At 41.2% G+C, this 13,268-nt stretch overlaps 1 protein-coding gene across 12 annotated transcripts in view; it reads left to right on the forward strand.

Moving 5' to 3' along the window:
- LOC121528074 (calcium-activated potassium channel subunit alpha-1-like) overlaps positions 1-13,268 on the forward strand; it is a 142,095-nt gene that overhangs the window by 16,947 nt on the left and 111,880 nt on the right. For all 12 annotated transcript variants that reach the window (XM_041815210.1, XM_041815215.1, XM_041815212.1 and 9 more), the window contains exon 2: positions 9,158-9,301. In XM_041815210.1, coding sequence (XP_041671144.1) covers positions 9,158-9,301 — 144 coding nt within the window. The remainder of the gene's footprint in view (positions 1-9,157; positions 9,302-13,268) is intronic.

Genomic DNA, 13,268 nt, shown 5'->3' on the forward strand with positions numbered 1-13,268 from the left:
AGACTTAACAGTCAGTAAAAAAAGATCGATCTTTGAAAAAAAAATGACTTGATAAAGAAAATTCAAACAAAAAATTGATCTGAATTGGAAAATTGCTGTTTTGAACCCAGCCCTACTGCATAGTGATAGGAAAGAGGCATTAAATGCCCCAGAAATCATCAGATTTGGGCATTTGTGACTAAAAATATCTTTTGACTTTTCATACAGTCCATTTAATCTGAAGATTCAGCTCTGGTCTGGTGTACAAAGAAATCTCACATGCCTTTCCTTAGACTTAGACAATTAAGTGTTACAGATCTATGGAGAGGGGGTGGAATTAGTTTTTTTGTTGCTTCTCATTTGCTCTTTTTTTGCAGTGTGTGCAGCAAAAGTGTTTCTTATTCCTGTTTCCCTTTAAAACTGAGGAGAAGCAATACAACCAAACAAAAATAAATACATAAATCAGTGCCTGAAAAGCAGCTGATACCTGTTGAGTTTCCTGCTCCTGTGTCTTGTTGGCTGCAGTGGCTGCTGAATGAAGCTGACATGTTATTGTTGTGGTGTTAGGTTAGAGCTGCGGGGCTGTGGACAGGCTATATCATGGTCTGCTGCCCTGGCTAATGGCTCACAACATGATTACGTTCCTTATTGCCGAAGGCTGTTTAGTAATAACACTGGAAACAGCTGAAATGTGACCGGTAGGGGGGTGTCATTGTGGAATATCACTCTGAAACTGATTTTACATTAAGGGTGTAAAAGAAGTTATTTCACAAAGGTAATGGTTGGTAAAAAGGTGGATTTTCCCACTCTTTTACTCCACCATATTTATCTGATGGCAAACAGAATAATGGTAATGGTCTCTTGACTACAGAAGCCCTAAGCAGACATGCATCCACTTTATTTACTCAGTTTTCTTAGTTTTTTCAGACATCTGGACTTATTTATCTCTATATATCATGACAATAACGATGGCTTCCTGTGATTGGTTGGCTCGTAGCTTCTGTACTTAGCGGGTATTTGGTGCTGTTGATCTTTTCCTGTTCATATTAATCCAACAGAGCCGACGACTCCAGCAATAAAAAGGAAGAGGTGTCTGCATGGCTTGAACTGATTATAATAATTAGCATAATAGATGCTGCTGAAACCATAAATATCAGATATTATGGGCTCCTGACACGCTCCTTCACTCTGCTGATGATGAATGTTGATTTAACTAGCATAGTGGCACGCTTCTTTGAAATACACTATTACTGTCTGCTTTTTTTGTTCAGGAAATATACATGTCCATGATGGCTGATGCTTATCTGCTTAGACAAGATATTTTTATTTAAAATAACAGTTTTGAATGCAGGAACTTTTATATCAGAAAATGCATAAACGTTCACTCTGATTCAAGGGTGAACATATGAAGGTGCACGTTTAGCTCAGTTGGTAGAGCAGGCACCCATATACAGAGGCTGAAGTCCTTGATGTACTTGTCCCAGGACCGATTCCCTGTCCCGGCCCTGTTTGGTGCATGTCTTCCCTTTCTCTCTCTCTACATATTTCCCCCTCTCTTCAGCTGTTTTGTCTAATTAAGGCAAAAAAGCCCCAAAAATGTAGCTGAAATATGATTTATAGAATCATAGAGTTCAAAGGTCATTAGGCCTAATATTTATCTCTTTGTTGTAAATGTAATCTCCTAAGAATGCTTGGCAGAATTTTCCTAAGTTTTGTACAAATTTCCATACTGACTCAAAGATGAATTGATTGAATTTAGGAGTCAAAGGTCAAATGGCAACACCATTAGGCTTCATGTTCATCCAGTGCCAAAGACCCTGTAAAGTGAAAATGAATCTGAATTTAGGTTTGTTGTATGACAGGTTACTGTGTTATGAACCTCCAGGTCAATTTTCAGTCTGAAGCTTCAAAATCATGAAAAATGAGGCAATAAAATCTGCTCCAGGATGGTGTGGGTGTGTCTGTTGAATGATCTGAAGCCACGCCCACTCAGGAGAAATACGAAAACTTTGGATTTCACTTTACAGGGTCTTTAAAAACGCAATACCCCCCAAAAACTTTCGGGACTTGTAGGGAATCACTTTAAAGATCACTGGGCCTCATTTTCATCCCTTGTTGTTCTTTGCAGGATTTAATTGAAATCTTGCAGAAATATCCACTTTGACTAAAGGCTTAATTTAATGGATTTTGGGGCCTCATGGTAATCGGTTTGCTTTAAATACAGTACCCTAACCCTAACCCTAAAGAGGGCTGTTTTTGTCAAACAAGCCAAATTATATTGACCATGATTGATTCATAAAATCAATAAGAGGATACTTTTTATAGGCACTGTATCTATGAATTACACTTCCTTAGAAACCACCAGCCTGCTTTGGCCATAATTCATAGGATAAGTCTGCCAATATTATGTTTGATGACCAAACCTATTAAAACTAACAAAGTAATCCTGGTGAAAGGCCCACTATGTCCTCTGTGCCTTGGACCTCCATTAACCTTCTCAAACTATTAAAGAAAACAGCTCTGTGTTTTTCCATATCTTTTTAATCCAGTAAAAGACCAAAGCCAACAATAATTAGTTTTTAGCATTCATTTTTGCTCCCAGCACCAAAATATACCAGATAATTAATGAAAGTAGTTATTTTTTCAACAGAAAACAAGTTTAATATCTGTAAGGGCACAGTGGGCTCTAAAAGCATCAGGTCTTAGAAGTTTAGCCCAAAGTAAATGTGTTTTGTGACTATTTTTTGATACACACTTGATTGTATACTAAGAAAAACAGACTTTGATTTACACAGGTTGTTATTTTTTAAAGATAAACTCATTATTTATGATGAAATATTCTAAAATACCAATTGAATAATGGAAAAATGAGCCCTATCCTTGTTCTGGATGACATGTGGCTTATTTATGATGAACATGGGCACTGTTGTTTATTTCGAGTTGATCCAGGAAGCACCATCCTGCTGCCTTAAATACTCAGAACATCCAAATCTGACGCTAAGAATAGTCCCCATAAATACACCATTTCCTCCTGCTTGAGGAACGTTTGCTTAAAATGACACTCCATGCTTTTAAAGAAGATTATGCATCCATTTTAATGAAAATGCTGTATTCGTGAGCCTGATGTGCGGTTTGCATCTACAGTTAGACAAATATCAATCATGCAATCATGTGAATCCAGCTGAAGGCGATTGAACTGGAGCAGCTTGTTGGGAAAATGCCAAACATCTCCATAGCTCCATAGTTGTACATTGTTGACTATATTGATTCAGCATTTAATTTCAGTGGTGCTGCACCCTGACCAGCTGTAATATGATTTATGGGGCTGTGGAAGCACAGCACATGTTGCATAGTTGCATGCTTGGAGTTCTTTGAAGCTGATGCCCTATCTCAGGGACGCACAACAGCCCATTCTGCATCTGGAGAATTCGGCGTGTTAAGATCCTAAACATAAACACCATGTCAAAGAAGATCGCTGCAACGCTCTGCACATGGCATATATGTGAATGGAAACCATGTAAAGTGTTGCAGCTTTGAACTGTGGGTAGTTTATTTTGCAGGCTTACTCTGTAAACTGCATCAGCTAATTCCACATGACTGTCGCTGAAGGGGAAAGGCCTCTGGGAGAGTCATGTGTGACACCGTTAAGAAAGAGGAGGAGCAGGGTGTCACGGGGTAAAGAGTCCAAGTTGTGTTAGGCCTTGAAGCCGTGGTGGTGGTGGAGGGGGGGGTTCATCAGGGAGCGCACCTCACCCCTGCATCCTGTCTCCATTTCCTGCTCCGTGAATCATGCAAGTCCCTGCAGACAGACAGATGGAGAGACAGACAGACAGGTGGAGAGACAGGCAGGCAGCCCACTCAGTGGAGCAGAAACAACAGGAGCTCAGCGGCTGCCATGGATACACTCCTGGAGTCTGTGTGCTGCTCTCTCTCTGTATGTTTACTGTAAGCATGTGAGCATGCATGTGCGTGGGTTAGGTTTGGAGGCCTTGTGCGTGGTCACGGTAAAGAATGGAGCGTTTCTGTATTTGAAGTGGTAATTTGGGGTGTCGAGCGGTTATTCATGTTGTGTTTTTACATAGCTGTCAATCAAAACATGTAGGAGGTATATACAGAGTTTGGATTTATGTGGGTGGTTTTAAACTAAATTTCATTTAGGCTGATCTCACTAGTGTTTTATTAACAATCCATACATATATATACACACAGCGGATATGAGCTCCAGTTATGTTGCCTCAAGCCGGATCAGTATAACTGAGCTATGGTTATAAAATCTATTTGGTGATGGAAGTATGTCTGACTCCTCTAGTATAGGTGATAATATGACCTCTTATAACAGTCACTGATCACTTTATTAGGCATAACAATATGCAGTATCAATCAGCCAATCACATGGCAGCAACCGTGCATTTAGGCAAATCAGTCATCTCCCAAGCCGTAGCTCTCTTGCAGACTGAATACAATTTTGCCTCATTCATTTCACCCTCTACCTTTTCAACCCTTTCAAGGCAGGCTGCCGAGAAGCATCCCCACAGTATGATGCTGCCACCACTACGCTTCACAGTGGGTATACTGTGTTTATGCCATCTTGTCTGTTGGCCAAAAAGAACCATTGTGGTCTCATCAGACCAAAGAACTTTCTCCCTCTTGATCATGGAGTCTCCCACGTGCCTTTTGGTGAACTCTAGTCAAGATTTAACGAGGTTTCTTTAACGGTGGCTTTCTCTTTGCCACTCCCCCATAAAGCTTTGACTAGAGAAGAACGCGGCCAACAGTTGTTGTATGCAGAATCTCTCCCATGAAGCGTGTAACTCCTTCAGAGAAGTCATAGGTGTCTTGGTGGCCTCTCACTAGTCTCCTTCTTGCACGGTCACTCAGTTTGTGAGGACGGCCTGATCTAGGATTCACACATGTGCCATATTCCTTCCATTTCTTGATGATGGATTTAGCTGAGCCCTGGGGGATGTTCAGTGCCTGAGAATTTTTTTATCCATTCTGTCTTGTACTTTAGAATAACCTTTTCTCTGAGTTGCTTGGAGTGTTCTTTTGTCTTCATGGTGTAATGGTAGCCATTAGTACTGATCAACCAGTGACTGGATCGTTCTAAAACAGGTGTCTTTATACTACAATCACTTGAGACACATTCACTGCACTTAGGTGATTCCCATTTCACTAATTGTGGGACTATTAGCACCGATTGGCTGGAGCTTTTTTGAATTAGGTCAGTCACTCTAAATGGGTTGAATATTTATGCAGTGACCTATTTCACATTACATATTTTTGTTTAATTGACATTACTTTGTAGAAATCAATTTTCATTTTGACATTAAAGAGGGTTATTTTTGTCAAAAAGCCAAACTATATTGACCACAGTTGAATTATAAAATCAATAAAAGTGTAAACAGTCCAAGAGGGTGATAACCTTTTATAGGCACTTTAAGTGACTATGAATGGGCAGGCTGGTCCGAGTATTTCACAAACTGCTTATCTACTGGGATTTTTTTCACCACAGCCATCTCAAGTGTTTACAAAGAATGGTCTTAAGAAAAAGAAAAGGTCCAATGAGCGGCAGTTCAGTGGGAAAAATCCCTGGTTGATGTTGGAGGTCAGAGTGGAATGATCACACTGGTTCAAGCTAATAGAAAGACAAGAATAACTCAGTGAACTTGTGTAAATATGCAGAGGAGCATCTTTGTATGCACAGCAAATTCACACTGGGTCACCACAAGTGCAAATTAGAAAACTGGACAAACGTTGCGAGATCAGGCGAGTCTGGATTTCTTTTGCAACGTTTGAGTGAAAGAGTTTGGGGACAACAGCATGAAAGCCTGCCAGTCCATCAGCTACCACAGCATGTTCAAATCATCTTTTTCTCTCTGTGCTGATGCTCTGTTTGATCTTCAGTCGATTGTCTTGACCATGTCTACATGCCTAAATGCACTAATCGCTGCCATGTGATTGGCTGATTTGTGTTCCTGAGCAGCTGAATAGATATACCTTATACAGTTATCAATGAGAGTATGGTGTGTGAAACAACTGGTAACTGTAAGACTACCATCTATTATTGCCATTCTGTGTTTTCTTCTTTCCATGTACTTAGTATGTTAAACTCCTTCAGCTATGACTTGAAAAAATAGAAATGTGGTGGCCATCTATCAAACTGCTCTTCCAGATTAACTGAGACATACATCGCTCATGTGCCAGATATTTTTTCAGAATGATTTAGGAGAACAGCTAAACCCTGTTGTGTCATGTCTCTAGCTTATTGTACAAAGTCACTCTATTGTACTGATACAAGCATTATAATGTTAACACTCTGTGCTGTGTTTCACAACTATTATTACAACCCCAATTCCAAAAAAGTTGGGGCACTGTGTAAAAACTTTACAACAGAATGCAATGAGTGTCAAATCTCATAAACCCATATTTTATTCACAGTAGAACATAAACAACATATCAGATGTTGAGAGTGAGACATTTTACCATTTCATGGAAATTAGCTTGTTTTAAATTTGATGGCAGCATCACATCTCATAAAAGAATGGCAGTGTTTCCCATAAATTCATCTACAAATAAATTAGGCCCGCCACAAATAGATTCTGGCGCTACCTGTTCGCCCTCGCTCTGTGAATGTAGCGTGTCGTTAAAATGACTATATCGCGAATATCCAGGTATAAATTATGTGGACGTTTTGAGCCGCCAGCGTGCATTTCTCGCCGGAGTTTCGCTTCTCCCATTGTCCCTGAATGCATCTCTCACAGCGGAGAGCTCACTCTCTCTCCTGCGCCTGCGCCCGTCCAAAAAACTCCTCTACACATGCGCATCAGCGGCGAGAAGCTAGGAAAGAGGAAAGCAAACACAGCAGCGTCGCTAGTTAGCGGGGAGTTAGCTGACTTTTGGGACAGCGAGAAACAACGCTGGATCCACAGCGTTGAGCAGTCGTTCAACTTTGAAAAGGAAGAAGTCAAACTCACGCGGTATTCGTTAAAATACGCCGCAAGATGACTCCGAGATAACGGCGACGGTAACACAGCACGTCGCTAAAAATATGAGCCCAGTGTTGTTGAAAAGCCAGGATTTAAAAATCTCATAAAGACACTTAACCCAGAATACGAGATTTGCCTGGGTGCGAACATTTTGCTGCAAACTCCCTGCCAGAGTCGTACATGTCAGAGAGATGACGGTCCAGCGGTGGAAAAATGTGATCCACATCTCCACAACAATGGAGACTTATCTCAGCCTAACAGTTCAAAACAGTGACAACAAGGGGTTAAAATGTTCCTGCCTCCAGACAAGCTTTTCCCCCCCATGATCACACAGGTCAGTTTCTTAAATAAGGTCTAAGGACGCTCTCATCTCATGAACTTGTCAGAAACTGGTCCAGCGTTCATCAGCACAGATAATGGACTAATATAATCCCAGCTGTGAGCCTGAATGGTGGACTAGACTGCAGGGTTTTGGTCTTCATGCAGAACTGGTGAGTTTTGTGTAGGTTTGCTTCACCCTTAATGTGGAAAGTAATCATTTTATAATCAGCATTAGTAAACATAACACTGACAACATTTCAGGACTTTCCATACACTGTAAAAGACCGAGTGTTTCATGATTTATGTATTTTGATTTATTAGTAAAAGATTGAATGAAGTCCTTTTCAAAATAAAACTGCTAAATTTGACTTTATATTTCTGCATACAATTTTATTAAAAATCCAATAGATCAGTCTATTTTAATCACCAAACTTGTGCCATTTGGGGATGAATTAAATACAGCTGCTGAGAGGACATAACAAAATATCGTGATATATATCGTGTATCAGGATTTAGCAAAAATATACACACCACCACAAATAGACTCCAGTTCTGTTGGAAACAGTGAAGGGACTTGTTAACCATTGTGCACCATCCGCTTTTCTTTTAACAACAATCTGCACATGTCTGGAGTTTTGGGAGACCTTTTTGTCTGATGTAGGATTCTAGCCACTTAACAGTCCTGGGTTTTCTTTGCTTGATTTTTCCTTTAATGATGCTCATAATGTTTTCTATTGGTGAACAGACTGGACTGCAGGCAGGGCATTTCAGCACCTTGACTCTTCTACTGTGAAGCCATGCTGTTGCGATGGATGTGGTATGCGGTTTAGCTGAACTATGCAAGGGCTTCCTTGAAAGAGACGTTGTCTGGATGGGAGTGTATGTTACTTTAAAACCTCTCTATACTTTTCAGCATTGGGAGCACCTTTCTAGATGTGTGAACTGTCCACGGCCCCTCTCCTCTTAAGCCCACAGGACACGGCATCTTCAGTTTCCATAAAGAATTTAAGATTTTGATTAATCTGACCACAGAACAGTTTTCCATTTTGCCTCAGCCATTTTAAATGAGCTTTGGCCCAGAGAAGACGGTGGCATTTCTGGGTCTTGTTGATGGCTTCTTTGCATGATACAGCTTTACCTTGCATTTACATTTTGCACGGTGAACAGACAGTGATTTCTGGGAGTGTCCCTGAGCCCATACTGTGATTTCCAGTACAGAATCAGGCCTGTGTTTAATGCAGTGCCACTGGAGGGCCAAAAGATTGCAAGAATTCAATATTTACCTTTTTTCTTTTCCCTTCTGCACTGAGATTTCTCCAGATTCTCTGAATCTTTTGAGGATTTTTTTGTACTGTGTAGATGGGATATACAAAGTCTTTGCAATTTTACATTGAGGTAGCCCTGTCCCTTCTTTTTTGGGATCTGTTGCTTCAAATTCCAGTTATTTTTCATGAAATGGGAAAATGTTGCAGTTTTAGTTGTAATTCATCTGAAAACTGGCATTGCTTAAAGAGTATTTGGTTCAATTGAAATTCATACATCGTTACTACTCTTACTGTAAACCTCTTTATGCTTAACTATGACATAGTTTTTTGATATTAAGATGATAGATGCTACTTCTGTCATCTGTTTATAATGGTTTTGTGGGTTGCTGAGGGAGTAAAGTCTTTTTAACTAGAGGTCACAAGCTAATGCTTCAAAGCTATCATTACATTACACTATCATCTGTGCCAGAGCTGTGCACTGAGACAGGCAGGTATTAAACAAAATGTAATCTGTCATTCATCAATATTTTTGTGAATGCTTCATGAGACTTACAGCTTTCACATGCCGACTTTATGCCAAACTTTCCGGGTCATTTGTCCTTGCAGGAGGTCCATCGGATCACAACAGGCGATGGCATCAAGCGCACGGACAAGGACGACCCGGCGGCCAGCGAGGTGGGCTGGATGACCTCGGTGAAAGACTGGGCCGGAGTCATGATCTCTGCTCAGACGCTGACAGGAAGAGTCCTGGTGAGTTCACACTCATCTTTCGTTATCATCTTTCCCCTAATCTTTGACTGACGTCTGGAGCTACTTCACTCTACATGTAGCATGCTGTTTGTTAAGACGTCAGCGAGATGAAGCGTGACAGCCGATCACCATCACCCCAGAACTTTCTTATGACAGCTCAGGAGTCGCTGTTGAACTTCAGCGTGGCATATCTGTCTGTTAGAAATATTTGTTTTTGCAGGACGGAGACCGGGACAAGACGTGAATCAGACAGGCCACAATTCAGGCACGCTTGAATGTTCCTCGAATTTATTTCTGCTTGTCTGATGTATAAATTTAACATTTTGAAGAGTGCACCTTGCTAGCTTATCCCTCCAACGGGGAGGCAGATAAATCAAAACAAAGCCAGGGCAACAAAGAGGAGAGATTTAAGGAGTGTATTAAGGTCACACACCCTGTAATGCCCTCAGATGGCAGAGAGAAAGAGAAGGGAGGGAGGGACATGTTTAGTGTACCAACTACATTTGGCGAGCTGAAGTGATCTCCCGTGGTGTTTGGTTTGCTTCATGGAGAAAAACATGCCTCTTTGACCACATGTCATCAGCCACTTTTGATGTTGTTGTATGCTTTCATTTTAAAAAGATAAATTGGCTACAAGTTCTTGGCATGGCTCATGCAGCATTAAGGAGTGATAAAATGAAATGACATGAGTGGGAGCTCCATGCCAAGGCTTGCCGCAGTGCAGGGGGCTGATCCCACTTTCACCCACTCCCCTTTAAATGTGGTGCAGCTTCTTCATACACTTGGCTCAGCGCGTGGGGGTTGTTAATCATGAATGCTGGGCGGCCAGCCTCATTCATTATTATGATTTGATGTGGAAAATTAACAAAGCTCTTAGCTTGTGTTTGTCGGATGAATAACTGGGAAAAAGCTGCTGACCATTTGGAAAGGACAGAGGGATTGTTTTTGTCAAAACAAGCGCCAGTTGCATGATTTCTGCTCTCTGACTGTGATAAGGAGTTCATACAATGTGCTTTGGTGACAAAATGTTAGGTTTTTGTCAAGTTATGTGGTTATTTCTAGCTGATTTTGTAGCCGTAAGCTTCTCCTAAGAGGTAATTTGTAACAGGAGTAGTAAATCACAATTTATGGTGAGATATGGCATCAATGGGAGACAATATTTGCTGACATCATGTCTACCACACTTTAGATTGATAGCACTAAACCAAATGTCTTAGCCATATAGATGTATAAAACATGGACATAGTCTAAGTTATGGCACCCCGTGGCTTCTGAAGCCAAGTTTTGGATGTTAGAAATGCAATCTTTAAAGGTCACATATTTTATCCTTTTAAGACAAGTTTATATTGTTCTCAGAGGTCCTCAAAACATGCCTGTGAAGTTTATGCTGAAAAAACATTTCAGTATTGGATTTTTGCATGTCTAAAAACCCCTCTGTTTCAGCCCTTGTTAGAACGAGCCATTTCTGTGGCTTTAAATGGTAATTAGCTGTCTGATTCCGCCCCTGACCACACCCCTCTCAGGAAATGGATGCAGCACTCCTGATATTACAGACACTTTTTTTCCCCAAATTTAGACTGGGATTCGAACCATCAATCTCTTAGATTGTAGTCATCAGGGTAACCCATTGAGCTATCCAGCATCTCAGCTGGTAGCTGAGAGGATCAGTAGAGGAGGGCGGAACTTTCCTCCAAGTGGAGGAGGGCCAACCAAACCTGGTGGTGGGTGCTAAGGGCCCCTGGTGAGGTCACTGGATGTAAAATCTGAGAATGGTTTGTTTCAGCACACATTTTTTGAAAGGTGGAGAAAGAAAGGGGGAGAGGGACTGGATTTTTCTGGTACTTGAGGGGATTGTGGACAGGCCAGGGACATATATTTCTGTTAGAAAAGCCTGAAAAAATGATTTTTGCATAATATGTCCCCTTAAAGGAATGTTTGTTCAGTCTAGTTAACAGGTAAAAAGGTAGAGCTGGAGTGTCATTCTGCTCCACTCATAAATATCAGAACAGGTGCTTACACATAAGGGGTCAAAGTACCTATAACCCCAAAGTCTTTCCATTTTTAACACAAGCATGCCATGTTTGGGCACTGTGCCTGTGTGTGCTTCAAGCACTGATCTTGGGCGTGATTCACATGGACTCAGGCATGGTATGTGGGAGATGTAAGTGCAACCTTTACTGGGTACTTGTCGCGAGTAAAGTAATGTTCAATGTGTCTGTGGCCCGCTGGCTTTAGTGTAGATAGTATTGTGGATGAAACATTAGGTGGGACCCTGGAAAGTAAAAACAGTTAGAGGGGAAAGTAGCAGAAAGTATCGACCTGGGTAATTGGCCAAGTTGATAATCAGTCCACCCCTAACCTCTAGTTTCCACCAGATGTGCTAGGTTACGCTTGCAAAGAGCACTGCAAATCGCTCCCCGTCTAGTCAGTCTTTGCAATTTCACTGCTGGCTCCGGTCTTTCTCCAGCGCGCCCCAGAAGTGCCAAAAGTGTCTGCTTTGCTGGAGGTACGGCTGCCAAACCATGCAAATCCACTTATGGGCAGATTGATCTAAACTGTCACAAAAACATGCAAAATATCCGTCAGAGTTAACAAACAACACAATGCATGGATTCCTCATCGTAAATCATCATTCTATCAACGTCAAGTCTCACCCTGTGGCACAAGCTACATGTCACTGGGAAGTCAGTGGGCCACAGCACTACTACAGCGACATTGACGAGGAAAAGTCAATGGTGCCGTAACGCCAGGGGCAAAATTAAGTGTCTGTTTAATCGTTTCAAAGGTTGGTTCCCAATTCCCCAAACTCTCCGGCAGAGGTATTGCAGACGGCATTTAAAGTCAGACTTCAGAAAAACTTGTCAAAAACGCAAAACCACAGAATTATAAATGAAACCGCACGTCCAAGAAAACAAACCTTTTAACTTCCTAATGTAGTCACCAACGGCAAATCAACCCCAGAAAGGTGAAATAATCTGCGATTTACATGCTTTTCCTGCATGAACTTGTAGTTCTCCTGTGATCTTTAGTTCTTGAGCTACTTAAGGCTGTGCAGCAGTGCGCAGACACAGTTTCAGTGTGCGACTTTGCTTGCCTTAGGTGGAGCAAATTTTGGATCGTGGTGCAGCCATTGTATGTGGAAATGGGAGTTAAAGCTTTCCATAATAACCATGTTGCCTGTCTTGTTTTATCGTCCATTTTCTAGCCAGCCACAAAAACATTTTTTTTTTTTTTTTTCAAACAAATTCCTTACATGTAAATGGCAAACAACCTACTCTCTCTTACACAATGGCCATATTCTGCTGATATTCCAAATCTTAAAGATGACTGTATGGGTCTATATTTTCTCAACATTGCGATCTGGTAAGGCTAAGTGGTAGCCCTGATCAGGGCACCTCACCCCGTCTCTACTTCTCCCTGCCTCTTTTTAAGCTTCCTCTACAGACGTTCCTCTGCATTTTCTTTTGTGTTCTCCTGCAGTTTATTTCCAGGTGTATTGTTCACAGAAATAGCTCTTTGTTTGGAAGGACGATAAGGGCCATGGGCTGCAGTAGGTCATATGAGCATTGTCACTACCTGGAGCTTGCGTGTACAAAGCCTGGATGTGTTGAAGGTGATGATGCTGTGGCAGCTAAAGGCCATATCGTAGATTATGTAACTTATCAGGAACATATAGGGGAGTTATTGAGATTAGGAGCACTTATCCTTTCATTTAGGAGCAAGTATCTTTGGTTTAATTCAAAATTGGAATAATAAGTAATTAAAAGTTTAAAAAACAGTCCATTTATATTGTTTAGACCACATGAAACAGTTTTTAAAACCCTGTTTTCTCATCTTCCTGTCGTGCTGATCTAGTGATAGCGGCATTTAACAAACTGAATCGTGACATCAGCTCGTCTACCATCCTGCCTGTCCTTGTTTTCCACTTTGAACCGACACTATACTCAACTTATAAATGTGTGCTCTG

This window comes from Cheilinus undulatus, linkage group 20, assembly GCF_018320785.1.
Source record: "Cheilinus undulatus linkage group 20, ASM1832078v1, whole genome shotgun sequence".
NCBI classification, from domain to species: domain Eukaryota; kingdom Metazoa; phylum Chordata; class Actinopteri; order Labriformes; family Labridae; genus Cheilinus; species Cheilinus undulatus.